The sequence below is a fragment of the Lutra lutra genome, chromosome 4 (assembly GCF_902655055.1).
Source record: "Lutra lutra chromosome 4, mLutLut1.2, whole genome shotgun sequence".
Taxonomy (NCBI): domain Eukaryota; kingdom Metazoa; phylum Chordata; class Mammalia; order Carnivora; family Mustelidae; genus Lutra; species Lutra lutra.
The window spans coordinates 124,733,151-124,748,400 of NC_062281.1; the positions used below are offsets into that span (position 1 = coordinate 124,733,151).

At 35.6% G+C, this 15,250-nt stretch overlaps 1 protein-coding gene across 4 annotated transcripts in view; it reads left to right on the forward strand.

The window, feature by feature from the left end:
• The window catches only part of COL24A1 (collagen type XXIV alpha 1 chain), a 402,100-nt gene that overhangs the window by 16,797 nt on the left and 370,053 nt on the right, over positions 1-15,250 (forward strand). For all 4 annotated transcript variants that reach the window (XM_047727942.1, XM_047727945.1, XM_047727943.1 and 1 more), the window contains exon 4: positions 12,896-14,247. In XM_047727942.1, coding sequence (XP_047583898.1) covers positions 12,896-14,247 — 1,352 coding nt within the window. The remainder of the gene's footprint in view (positions 1-12,895; positions 14,248-15,250) is intronic.

Below are 15,250 nucleotides of genomic sequence, written 5' to 3' on the forward strand. Positions count from 1 at the left end.
TAGATTCATACACCATATAAAAAGTTTGGATTGCATTTTTCTGTAACAGGAATCCATGGGAGGATTTTGTTCAGGACATTGGCATGATATAATTGACACTATAAAAATATTACTCTGGCTGGTGGTTTGGTAGTGGGGTTCTTCACTAAGAGAGGCATTAAAGTAAGAGGAACAAATGTGTGGGAAAATATATTGAGTTAGAAGTGCTTGCAGGACATCTAATCTCTACTGCATAAATTCAGTAGGCAATTGGATATACAAGTCCTGAAGAGAGGTTTGTGAGTCAGCATATGTGGTTATTGAAATCATGTTTTGGGTGAAGTCATTAGGCTTGGTGTTTACAGTAAAAAGTGCAAAGCCCGGTTGCCTTGGTGAAACAGTGATTTATTCTCTGTTTAAGAAGCAAATGGGTAAAAGAGATAAAATCAGTTCTGCTGTTAGGTGATATATGCATTCTTAAAAAGTTGCCATGCTGAGAGATTGAGTCTGCCTGCTTTCAGATTCTGCCTCTACATTTCCTCCTTGGGTGACCTTGGGAAAGTTGTCTGTCTTTGACTTAGTTTTTATGACTGTCAGATAGAGTTAGCTGTAGTACTTACCTCATAGGGTTATTGTGAGCATTATGTGGCTTAATAAAGTTGTGAGAATAGTGCTTGGTACATAGAATTAATGAATGCTGCTATTATTTTTAATTCTTTTAAAAAATACAAAGGACAGGTGAAATAAATCAGACTGAGAAAGACAAATACCGTATGATTTCACTCACATGTGAATCTGAAAAACAAAACAAATGAATAATCAATCAAAAAGCAGAATCAGAGTTATAAATACAGAGAACAAACTGATGGTTGCCAGAGGGAAGGAGCGTGGGGGGATGGGCAAAATGGATGTAAGGGAGAGGGAGGTATAGGCTTCCAGTTATGGAATGAAGTCATGGGGATAAAAGGTACAGTACAGGGAACATAGTCAATGATATTGTAATAGCATCCTATGGAGACAGATGCGAGCTACACTTATGGTGAGCATAGCATAACATACAGATTTGTTGAATAACTGGGTTGTACACTTGAAATTCATGTAACATTGTATGCCAAATATACTAAAAAAATTATAGAAAAAAATTTCTAAAGGAAAAAAATTTCTTAATGAAAAAGAATTCAAAGCCCTCAAGTGCCTAGTTGATAATTAGTATTCTTTAAATAGTAACTGATTTCCAAAGTGACACAAACTAGATCGATTTTGTGGTTAGGGTCCTTCATGAAACAAGTAACTTACTATAAACAACTTAGTTTTTTCTTGCTGTATTCATTGGTACCAATTGATGTAAGAAAAGATATAAGGGTTCAAGGCTGACAACCAAGAAAGAACTCTTAAGACATCCTTGGTGCAAAAAGGTGGTTTTATGAATGCGTGGGGACAGGACTCTTGGGCAGAAAGAGCTGCCCTGGAATCATAAGGAGTGGCCCACTATATACTTTCAAGTTGGGAGGGTGTTAGAGATAGCATAAATCTGTAAGGAATTTTGGGAGCAAGGTTTCCAGGACCTTGAGGTTAGCTATTGTTGGGAAAAAGTAATTTATTACCACCTAATAAAACATTAGTCATGAGACCTTTCAGATGTGTATCAGTGGGCCATATGCTTGGGCGATGATAGTCAACACATATCTTGAGGGGTTTAGAGATAAAGGAAATTTCTAAAGGAATTTTTATATGTTAAAGTAGACTTACAGGATCCTGGGGACTGGGCTAAGGTTGCCTTTTAGGCTTAACAAAGTATTAACATTGAGGCAGTTGAGTCCCTAGAGGAAAGTCACTGTGCCTGTTTCAAGGACTTGTCGATGGGCTGTAGGTAGTAAGGAAATTTAACAATTTCTCCTCTGCCTTTGTTTCCCACATCACCAATTATCTAAATTTAACCTCTAAATTGCAGTTTGGTGATATCCAGTGTCAGACCTAAATTAACAATAAAGAGTGTGTTCTCTGATAGAAGACTTTCTTTCTTCTGTTCTTCCCACTCCCTCTCATCTGTGCCTTTAATTCTTTAGAGTTCACTGTTCTATCAATATCTGCTCAAAGCACTTGCTAAACATATTCACACTAAGATTTGAAAGTTTAGATATTTAGATATCCACTCAGATACCAACTCTGGTGGCTACCTAGACAGTATTTCCCAAATACAAGATTCTGTGGGAAGAAATAACTGCTATGATTAATTAATGAGGCTTGCCAAGGGATATGTGAGGTGATGTGGAGAAGAGAATGGCTGTGAGGCAGTGTGGGGGGCAAAGAGTATAGACTTTGAAACTATATGATTGGAGTCATATCCATTTCTACTATTAGCTGTATGACCTTGACCGGGTTATGTAATCTCTCTGGATCTCAGATTCTTCATCTGTGAAATAGGTATAGACATTAAGTATAAACATGAAACCATGAGATATTATCTTCCCACTTCTATTTCTGGATATCACATGAAAAAAGAGATGAATGAAATAATAAATAACCTTGAAAACTGCATTTTCAGCAAAAGTAGGGGACTGATGAAACCTGCAAACTCTTAAAATATCCTGAGAAAAGCATATACATGCCAGCATAACCACACACTTCTTAAAGATGAGGCGCATACCCTGAAGTCCTTAACCTTGAATGGTTGTACAAAACATGTGCTACAGGATCTGGGGAAGACAGAAGCTGACTGGGAGCAAGTACAAGAAGGAAGCACAGATAATAGCTAAATGGCTCAGTGGGGACAGGTTTCAGAACATGCACAAATCTGCTTCCTAAGGTGAAGGATTCATTCTGAAGCATATACCGATGAGAGTGGATACCGGGGAAGGAGAGTAACGTGTGGCTAGCTGGGCTGGCTATAGAAGGTCTCCTAGATTAGAGTGGAGTTAGAGAAGGTGAGGCTGTATCAAAAAGCCATTTGAGAAGGAACACTGGTAATGCTGAAAAAGCCTTTGGGTTTTGAAATTTGGAAGGCATGGCCTCTCTCTTCTCCCTCAGCATCCTTCTATAAATTGTTGGGCCATGAAATTGTAAGTAACTAAAAGCAACTGGCACAGCATAAATAGAAAGGTACAGTAAGGAAAATATAGGGGAAAGCAGCAAAATGAAAATGCACACATAAAAAAAAACACCTCTATGAAGGAAGATCATAAAACAGAAATATAACAACTCAAGAGAAGGAAGATATGGCACTATGTTAAAAGGATATGAATTGCAAGCTTGTAGAACTCAGAAAACATATCATAGGAAAAAACCCTTTTTATAAATCAAGATGAGATTGGAAGGAGCACAAAGAGAGATTAGACATTACAGAAAACATGGTAAAATTAGAAATGAGAAAATCAAACAGAACTGAAGATAACATATTTTGAATGATTGCAGAGAAATGATAGACATAGAAGATAGCAGTGGAGAGTAAACATGCTTATAATAGGAATTTTTGAAGAAGAAAACCAAAAGTATAAAATAGAACAAATATTCAAGGATATAATTCTTGAAAACTTTGCTGAAGTAACAATAATAACACAACTTGGATCTGTACAACAAATGGACATCCTATATGCCTGGAAACATTTACCCACAATGGTAAATATAAAGACAAATTCTTTTTTTTTTTTTTAAAGATTTTATTTATTTGTTTGACAGAAAGAGAGAGATCACAAGTAGCAGAGCAGCAGGCAGAGAGATAGGGGGAAGCAGGATCCCTCCTGAGCAGAGAGCTCAATGCGGGGCTTGATCCCAGGACCCTGAAATCATGATCTGGGCTGAAGACAGAGGCTTAACCCACTGAGCCACCCAGGCATCCCATAAAGACATATTCTAATAAAATCTGCACTTCACTTCAAAGATAAAGAACATCTCTTAGGGGCATGTTGGAAAAAAAAAATTGAGTCACTTTTGGGGGAGAACTAAAATTGGCTGTCTTCAGATTTTTCTATCCTAACATTCCACACATATACATAGTAGAATTGTATCTATAAGATATTCAAGGAAAGAAAGTAACAGCAAAGAATTTTATATCCAATGAAATTTAAGATACAAGGCTACCAATAAACAATTCTAAAAAGTCAAACATCCAGGAAATTTTTCTATGAGTGCTTCTTAAGGAGACTAATAGAGGATAAACTTCATCAAAAAAGAAATAACTGAGAAAATGACTGCAAAAGACTGCCTCTACTTACCAGAAGAAAATGTGGGAGCAGAATATAAGTTACCATATGATATAAGTTACCATACAATATAAGTTACCATATGAATTAATGTAGGAATGGTACAATCATTGACAAAGGGAGGGGAAGAAGGATAAAAGACAGGAAGTACATTAAGTTTGCTGATTGGCTTATATGTTGAAGCTGGGAATTAATATTATCCAAAGGTGATAAAGCAAATAAAAATACTACCAGGATATTTAATAATAAAAAGGCGAATGCTAAAAAAGCTAATTCTATTGTCTAGTATTAGATGGTAAGGGAAAGGGGAGAAGAGAGAAAAAGAAAAAGGAAACAGTATTCATAGGAAAGAAATAATAGATATGTCTAAATGAAGAGGACTAGGGACATTGTGTACATTTATAATATTAAAGATATTAAACAGAATAAAAATATAAATCTTTCTAAAAGGTAATTCTAAAGCCTTCTCCCATAGATTTTGATCTGCAGTATTTTCATTTTTGCTGCTTTCTAAAAACCATGTAATTTTTATTGGTGTTTTCCCATTAACCCAAATGATTTAGAAGAAAACCTTTACATTTTCCAGTTAAAGGGTTTTGTTTGTTTGTTTTCTGATCTTGTTATTAAAATCTAACTTGTTCGCATTGTGATTAGAGAATGGTGTCTAATTTGTACTTTATGTTTTTAAAACTTAACCTAATAACTTCTATCTAAATTAGGGAATAGAAAATAATGAATCCATATTATAATCTGAAAAAGACAGTACAATAAGAGAAAAAACGTAGACCAGTTTTAACTTATAAATATTTATGTGATCGTTTTACATATGAACCCAGAAAGATATCAAAAGAATAATATATAACCATCAAGTAGATTTTATTTGAGGAATGCAAGGATGGTTCAATAACAAGACACTTACTGAAGAGCAAATTTTTAAAGATTTTTTTTAACTTAGCTATTTGTTATAAAAACTCAAATAAAATAGAATTAAAGGAAAATATATATGAAATATTAAACACACACACACATATATAAAATGAAGTTTAAAAATAATACTCTTTCCAGTAATATCTCTGTTAATAGTGTGAGAAATTTGTGGTATGAGAGAGCAGGGGTTTTTGTTAAATGCAAGGAGAAGTTTTTGCTGGGCAAGGAGCAGCCCTTGTTATCATACCACATAAATGTGGCACTTCCTTTGTGTAAAGATAACCTATCTGGAATCTTAGAATGATAATTTTCATGCAATATGTGTTTATATGCACAGTAAGCATTGTGATTTTCATAGGAGCAGTGTTTCTAACATAGTTTACTTCTCAGATTGAGATACGCACACCCCCAGAGGCAGATATTATTGAGCAAGAGTACCCAAAGTTACAGACTAAGCAGATATATGTTTCAGGGGTATAAATTTTCAGCGAAGATTGGGAATGGGATAGTTAACTGATTACGCTGGTAATTTATATTTTATATTAAAAAATAGCCATATTACAGAGTAAAATTAAAGTTTTTCTTAAATTATAATTATAAAAATGAGAAGTCAAGATATTTTTTGTGTTTTTATGGGGCCTTTTTAAAATACTCCCCCAAATCCCTGGAGACATATGTAATTCTAAACCACTGTTAGTAATGTTTTGGTGGAAAAGAATGAGAGACGCTGTCATACTGTGTCTTAGATATAAACATTTATAACACTTAAAACTATTATAAAACTACAGCTACTTTATAAATAAAATCGGTGGCTCGGTGGGTTAAGCCTCTGCCTTCGGCCCAGGTCATGATCTCAGGGTCCTGGGATCGAACCCTGCATCATGCTCTCTGCTCAGCAGGGAGCCTGCTTCCCCTCTCTCTCTGCCCACCTCTCTGCCTACTTGTGATCTCTCTCTCTCTCTCTGTCAAATAAATAAATAAAATCTAAAAAAAAAAAAAGACAGTTGTTCTAAATTTAAAATAAAAACACTTGAGTATTTTGTAGAGCTCTCTGCTGAGAAAATATTTTAATTGTATTGCTAGATTATGCATGAGTTATATTTGTCATTATGTTTGCTATTTGTAATAAACATGAATTATCAATTATCTATTAATGTCTTATAAAAGAAAAACCAAGATGTTTCACAATTTTCTTGGTTAATGTTCAAAACTTTTATTTTTTTCTTGCCTATCACAGTTATGAATTAATATTCTTTGGCATTTCCTGTTGGAGATGGTTATATATGTTCAAAGATACAGGTGGGAGGTTTATAGCCCCCCAAATCATAGCAATCATATGGCTGACTAAACTGTTCTTTATCTCTAAGAAATGATTCATCATTCTTTACAAATTATATTTAATTTTATAAGACTCTAGAGATAAATGTGGCATCTGATAAAATCCTGGTGGGGAAAATTCATTAATTTAGAAATTGTAGAACTATTTGCACGGCAAGAATAGTAGATATTCAATAATGAATCAGACACAGAATCTGTCTTCCAAGAGTTTATAATTGGATAAGGGAGATAAGCAGTACACTATTAGTAACATTGCAATAAAAATAAACTTGGAAAGACAATAATCATATAAAATTTATATTACATAAAATCTATATTATATAACAAATACTGAAAAAGAGTAAAAAATTGTTTGGATAAAAATTATTGTGGAGGCCTGAGAAAATAATGGAAGCAAAAGAAACTTGTTTCTAGAAAGAAGCAGTATGTGATCATCAATAGGAATTGAAGTTCTCCTGTCTAGGAGATATCAAGATGACTGTATAGTCTTTTTTTTAAATTTAATTTTATTTTTTCAGTGTTTCAAGATTCATTGTTTATGCACCATATGCAGTGCTCCATGCAATACGTGCCCTCCTTAATACCCACCACCAGGCTCACCCATCCCCGCACCCCACTCCCTTCTAAAACCCTAAGTTTGTTTCTCAGAATCCACAGTCTCTCATGTTTCATCTCCCCCTCCGATTTCCCCCAACTCACTTTTTCTTTCCTTCTTCTAATGTCCTCCATGTTATTCCTTATGCTCCAAAAGTAAGTGAAACCATATAATTGACTCTCTCCGCTTGACTTATTTCACTCATCATAATCTCTTCCAGTCCTGTCCATGTTGATACAAAAGTTGGGTATTCATTCTTTCTGAAAGAAGTGTAATATTCCATTGTATATATGGACCATATCTTCTTTATCCATTCGTCTGTTGAAGGGCATCTTAGTTCTTTCCACAGTTTGACAACTGTGGTCATTGCTGCTATGAACACTGGGGCACATATGGCTCTTCTTTTCACTACATCTGTATTTTTGGGGTAAATACCCAGTAGTGCAATTGCAGGATCATAGGGTAGCTTTATTTTTAATTTCTTAAGGAATCTCCACACGATTTTCCAAAGTGGCTGCACTACCTTGCATTCCCACCATCAATGTAAGAGGGTTCCCCTTTCTCCACATCCTCTCCAACACTTGTTTCCTGTCTTATTAATTTTAGCCTTTCTAACTGGTGTAAGGTGGTATCTCCGAATGGATTTGATTTGAATCTTCCTGATGGCTAATGATAGTGAACATTTTTTCACATGTCTGTTAGCCATTTGTATGTCTTCTTTGGAGAAGTGTCTGCTCATGTCTTCTCTCCATTTTTTGACGTGATTATCTGTTTTTTGAGTGTTGAGTTTGAGGAGTTCTTTATAGATCTTGGATATCAGCCCTTTGTAGTGTCATTTGCGAATATCTTCTCCCATTCCGTAGGTTGCCTCTTGACTTTTTTGACTGTTTCCTTTGCTGTGCAGAAACTTTTTATCTTGATGAAGTCCCAAAAGTTCATTTTCACTTTTGTTTCCTTTGCTTTTGGAGACATGTCTTGAAAGAAGTGCTATGGCCGATGTTGAAGGGGTTACTGCCAAGTTCTCCTCTAGGATTTTGATAGATTCCTGCCTCACGTTGAGGTCTTTTATCCATTTCAAGTTTATCTGTGTGTATGGTATAAGAGAATGGTCGAGTTTCATTCTTCTATACATAGCTGTCCAATTTTCCCAGCACCACTTATTGAAGAGACTCTCTTTTTTCCACTAAGTGTTTTTTCCTGCTTTGTTGAAGATTATTTGACCATAGAGTTATGGGTCCATATCTGGACTCTCTACTCTGTTCCACTGGTCTATGTGTCTGTTTTTGTGCCAGTACCATGCTGTCTTAGAGATCACAGCTTTGTAGTAAACCTTGAAATCAGGCAACTTAATGCTCCTAGTTTTGTTTTTCTTTTTCAACATTTCCTTAGCAATTTGGGGTCTTTTATAGTTCTATACAACTTTAAAGATTGTTTGTTCCAGCTCTTTGAAAAATGCCGGTGGAATTTTGATCGGGATGGCACTGAAAGTATAGATTGCTCTGGACAATATAGGCATTTTAACAATGTTTCTTCTTCTAGTTCATGAGCATGGAAAGCTTTTCCATCTTTTTGTGTCTTCTTCAATTTCTTTCATGAGTGTTCTGTAGTTCCTTGAGTAGAGATCCTTCATCTCTTTGGTTAGGTTTATTCCCAGGTATCTTATGATTCTTGGTGCTATAGTAAATGGAATTGATTCTCTAGTTTCCCTCTTTCTATATTTTCATTGTTCATGTGTAAGAAAGCAACTGATTTCTGTGCATTGATATCGTATCCTGCCACATCACTGAACTGCTGTATGAATTCTAGTAGTTTGGGGGTAGAGTCTTTTGGGTTTTCCATATAAAATATCCTGTCATCTGTGAAGAGAAAGAGTTTGATTTCTTCTTTGCCAATTTGAATACATTTTATTTCTTTTTGTTTTCTGATTGCTGTTGCTAGGACTTCTAGTACTATGTTGAACAACAGTGGCAAGAGTGGACATTCTTGTCATGTTCCTGATCTCAGAGGGAAGGCTGTCAGCTTTTCCCTATTGAGGATGATATTTGCTGTGGGTTTTTCATAGACAAATTTTATGAAGTTGAGGAATGTTCCCTCTATCCCTATTCTTTGAAGAGTTTTAATCAGAAACAGATGCTGTATTTTGTCAAATGCTTTTTCTGCATCAATTGAGAGGACCATGTGGCTCTTCTCTCTTCTCTTACTGATGTGTCCTATCACATTGATTGACTTGCGAATGTTGAACCACCCCTGCATCCCAGGCATAAATCCCACCTAGTTATGGTGGATAGTCTTTTTAATGTACTGTTGGATCCTATTAGCTAGGATCTTGTTGAGAATCTTGGCATCCATATTCATCAACGATATTGGTCTGAAATTCTCCTTTTTTTTTTTTAAGATTTTATTTATTTATTTGACAGGTAGAGAACACAAGTAGGCAGAGAGGCGGGCAGACAGAGAGAGAGGAGGAAGCAGGCTCCCTGCTGAGCAGAGAGCCTGATGTGGGGCTTGATCCCAGGACCCTGGGATCATGACCCAAGCCAAAAGCAGAGGCTTTAACCCACTGAGCCACCCAGGTGTCCCTGAAATTCTCCTTTTTGATGGGGTCTTTGCCTGATCGGGGATCAGAGTAATGCTGGCTTCATAGAAAGATTCTGGAAGTTTTCCTTCTGTTTCTATTTTTTGAAACAGCTTCAGAAGAATAGGTATTATTTCTTCTTTGAATGTTTGGTAGAATTCCCCAGGGAATCCATCAAATCCTGGGCTCTTGTTTTTTGGGAGGTTTTTGATCAATGCTTCAATCTCATTACTAGATATTTGTCTACTCAGGTTGTCAGTTTCTTCCTGTTTCAGTCTTGGAAGTTTATAGGCTTCCAGGAATGCATCCATTTCTTCTAGATTGCTTAACTTACTGGCATATAACTGTTGATAATAATTTCTGATAATTGTTTCCATTTCCTTGGGGTTATTCGTGATCTCTCCCCTTTCATTCATAATTTTATTAATTTGGGTCCTCTTTCTTTCCTTTTGGATTAGTTTGGCCAGTGCTTTATCTATCTTATTGATTCTTTCAAAGAACCAGCTTCTAGTTTTGTTGATGTGTTCTACTGTATCTCTACTTTCCAACTCATTGATGTCTGCTCTAATCTTGATTAATTCCCTTCCTGTGTGTGGGGTTCGCTTAATTTGCTGTTGATTTTCCAGTTCTTTAAGGTATAAAGAGAGTTGGTATATTTGAGATTTTTCAGATTTTTTGAGTGAGGCTTGGATGGCTATGTATTTCCTCCTGTGGACCAATGTGTCTTCATTCTCAATGGTTTCCATGAATAGTTTAAGTTCTTTGATTTCCAAGTTGATCCAGACATTCTTGAGTAGGATGGTCTTTAGCTTCCAGGTGTTTGAATTCCTTCCAAACTTTTTCTTGTGGTTGAGTTCCAGTTTCAAAGCATTGTGGTCTGAGAATATGCAGGGAATAATCTCAGTCTTTTGGTATTAGTTGAGCCCTGATTTGTAACCCAGTATGTGGTCTGTTCTGGAGAAAGTTCTATATGCGCTTGAGAAGAATGAATATTCTGTTGTTTTAGGGTGGAATGTTCTGTATATATCTATAAGGTCCATTTGGTCAATGTGTAACTCAAATTTCTTATTTCTTTATTGATTTTCTGCTTGGATGATCCGTCTATTACTGAGAGTGACATGTTGAGATTCCCTACAATTAATGTATTCATATCAATATGACTATTTTGATTAACAGTTGGCTTATGTAGTTGGCTGCTCCCATATGGCATAAATATTTACAATTGTTAGATCTTCTTGGTGGACAGACCCTTTAAGAATGATGTAGTATCTTTTTGTATTTCTGACTATAGTCTTTAGCTTAAAACTAATTTATCTGATAGGAGAGTCACTACCCCAGCTTTCTTTTGAGGCCCATTGACATGAAAGATAGTTCTCCATCCCTTTACTTTCAGTCTGGATGTATCTTTAGGTTCCAAGTGTGTCTCTTATAGATATCATATGGATGGGTCCTGTAATTTTATCCAGTCGGCAATGCTGTGCCATTTTATGGGAGCATTTAGGCCATTCACGTTGAGAGTGATTATTGAAAGATAAGTTTTTATTGACATCATCTTGTCTGTGAAGTCCTTTGTTTCTATAGATTGTCTCTGTAAATTTCTGTTCTGTGTCACTCTTGAGTTCTTTCTTCTTTTATAGAACACCCCCGCCCCCTTAATATTTCTTGTAGTGCTGGCTTGGTAGTCACACACCCTTTTAAACCTTGCTGGTCTTGGAAGCTCTTTATCTCAACATCCATTTTGAATGTCAGGCTTGCTGGATAAAGTATTCTTGGCTGCATGTTCTTCTCATTTAGTGCCCGGAATATGTCTTGCCAGCCCTTTCTGGTTTGCCAGGTTTCTTTGGACAGGTCTGACCTTATTCTGATGGTCCTGCTCTGTATGTAAGGAATCTCTTCCCCCAGCTGTCCTCAGGAGCTCTTGTATGAAATTTTGATTTGTGATTTTCACAATTAAGTGTCTGCATGTCTTTTTAGACTTGTTGATCTTGTGGCGTATCCTTTCTGCCTCTAGGACACAAACACTTGTTCCATTCCTCAGATTAAGGAAATTTTCATCCAGAATTTGTTCAACTATATCTTCTAGTCTTCTCTCTTTCTCTACCCCTCAGGGATCCCAATAATTCTGACATTGGAATGTTTCATGGCGTCATTCATTTCCCTAATTCTGTTTTCATGGCTTCTAAGCTGTTTGTTTCAGGCCTCCTCCTGATCCTTCTTTTCTATCATTTTGTCTTCTAGATCACTAGTTCTATCTTCTGCCTTGGTCACCCTAGCTATTAGAGTATTTAGATTACATTGGATCTCATTGATAGCATTTTTAACTTCTGCCAGATTGGCTCATTTCTGCCCTTAGAGATTCTATGTTGTCACTAATGGTCTTCTCCAACCTAGCCATTGCCTAGATAATTGTTACCCTGAATTCCCTTTCTGACATACTGTTTATGTCCATATTCAATAGCTCTGTGGCAGAGGGCACAGTCTCTGAATTTTTCCTCTGTTGGGTGTTCCTCCTCTTAGTCATTTTGTGGAGAGGTGGTTGAAGGGATGTATAACTGAATGTATCAACCACGATCCAGACAAGATGCACTCGTTCTGGAGGCCAGAAGTCCAAGATTGGGTGCTAAAATGGTCTGTTTCTGGTGAGAGCCTCTTATAGTTTGCAGAATGCCAACTTCTTGCTATGCCTTCACATGGTAGAATCCAAGGTGACTGAATATTCTATGTGTAGCAGACTTACGGTATTAGGCATAGGGAAAACTTTTATGTGACTTGTAAATTCCCAAAAGACTGTAAGGGAATGTAGCCTGAAAAAATATAGTTTAAAAGATTATGTGAACTTAATTTATAAAATGATTTCCAAGTTATAAATTTTTTTTGTTTGTATAAATTTGTTTCTATTTAACATAGAAGTCATTCAATTTTAAGTTCCAAGTTAAATAATATTCGTTGGAGTAACAAATAAGATTCCTAATTGATCAGGAAAAATGAGAGAACATTTATTAAATTTGGGGTTTAGGAATATTGATGTGTGTGCATATGCATATACACACACACACACCCATGGCTGCATGTGTATGTATGTGTGTGTGTCAAATTACTGAGTATAACATTTTACTCTTCCTCTCCATATCTCATTACCTGGAAATTGATAGAGCATGCTTATTTTAGGGGTTGCTCTTGATACAGACAAGGAATATGCTCTCATATTCAAACATTTATATAAAGACATGAATGCCTAAGAGTAAGATTCTTTCTCTTTCTCTCTCTCTTTTTAATTCCTAGGCATAGACATTCTTCATCAACTAGGCCTTGGAGGCAAAGATGTAAGACACCTATCATCAGTGACTGCTGTACCATCATCATCTACACCATTACCTCAGGGGGTCCATTTAACAGAATCAGGTGTCATTTTAACTAATGATACTTACATTGAGTCACCTCTTTTGAAAGTTCTACCAGTCAACTTAGAACAGCCATTTACAATATTAATTGGGTTGCAGTCCCATAGAGTAAACAATGCATTTCTCTTCAGCATTAGACATAAAAATAGACTGCAATTAGGAGTGCAATTATTACCTAAAAAATTAGTAGTATACCTTGGTGGAAAGCAGTCTGTATTTTTCAACTACAGTGTTCACAATGAGCGATGGCACTCATTTGCCATTACTGTTAGAAACCAAGTTGTCTCAATGTATGTTGAGTGTGGAAAGAAATATTTTAGTAGAGAGACTCTTTTGGAAGTTCAGACTTTTGATCCTAACAGTGTGTTTACCTTAGGAAGTATGAATAATAATTCTGTCCATTTTGAAGGAGTAGTATGTCAGTTGGACATTATTCCTTCAGCAGAAGCATCTGCAGATTATTGCAGATATGTGAGCCAGCGTTGTCGCCCTGAGATAAACCTTCTTCATACAACCATTGTATCAGCTGAGATACTGGAAAACTCTCCTTTGCCCAGACAATTTGGTGAAAAAGTGGTGTCAGAAGACACATTTACCAGAGGCAAAAGCATCCCAAATATCATAAATAATGAACCTGCAACAGTCCATAAACAACAAGGACACCAGATATCAAAGGCTCAGTCAAAGTCTCTTCATTCAAGCAATGTCTCTGCTGTGAATCTTGTAAACCATGGAATTCAGGCCAAAGAAATGATCACTGAGGAGCATACTCAGACAAATGTAAGCCTGTCAGTGACCCGTCATCTCAATAAGGCAAGAACAAATAGCATGGAGAAATTTAGTTCTCTCCCAAATGTGTTTGACAATGTCACACAACATAATGATAGAGTAACTGGTTTGTCACCATTTAAAAAGATATCATCTGTTCTTCCACATATGAAACAAGAAACAATTACTGATCTCAAGAAGGCTATCACAGCAAATCTACACACTAATGAACTCATGGAATTACAACAGATTTTAAACACAACCTTATACAGAGTGACAGATGAACCAGCTGTGGACAATCACCTTGACCTGAGGAAAGAAGGTGAATTTGATCCTGATGCTACCTACTCCATCGCAAGTAGCTATGAGACTGACCTTTATGATTATTACTATTATTATGAGGATCTTAATGCAATGCTCGAAATGGAGACACTAAGAGGGCCAAAAGGGGACACTGGACCTCCTGTAAGTTGTTGTTTTTTTAAATCTGTCATAATGTATTAGCTTATCAAAAAGAAATCTCTAGACTGAGCAGTACAGAACAGATCAGTTTCAGAAATGTATCCTGGCTATAGTGAGTGAATTTGTTGTTAACTATAATGCATCCAACCAGAATGCAACACTGGTTCAAATGTATTATTGTTGTCATTGTTTTTATTGGCAGACTGAAAGGTTACTTAATTCTGGCAAAGTGATGAGTAAGCTATATGTTTTTCTTGTCCAGCTGAAATTCAATTGGGAATTCAACTGCTAAATATAGGTCAGCATTCTTTATAGAAAAACCATAGACTTAATACATAGTCATGTTAAGAGAATATGAAGAAGTTGTAGTATACCAAAGAAAGATACATTAAACATATCAATTAAATTAATTCATAATCATTAAACACATCTTTCAACAAAATAATATCAAGTGGATTAAAATAGATTATAAAAATTTATTTTAGATAGAGATAATTTTGTAGTGATTCACTGACTAGAAAAAAGGAAACCCTTGCATTATCATTCTAAATGAAATAGTACCTATTAAGAATAACATATTTCATTAAATATTTAATGATATGGTTCATTTACATTTATGAATTAATAAAATCTCCAGCTACCTAGTACAAAAAAAAGGCTAACAGCCCATCTGTCTATTCAATGGAAAAAAACTCAGCCAAATCACTTATTTAATGATATATAAACAAAACTATGGGATAATAGACAGATGTTTTCAGCTCTGAAATTCTTTTGTTGTGTAGGTACAATTACAGAGGAACATTTGAAAAATTTCCAAGTCATTTAAAACCTATTTAAATCTATTTAAAATCACATTAGAAACATGTTTTTGCTTTTTATATTTGTATATCTTAAGTAAGGAACCTATATGTGTTTAGAAAATAATTTTCTAATTACAAGCTGACTGAAATATATCTTAAAATATTTCTTTCTTTGATGAAAATAGAATTTGAGTCATTGGTTTGAT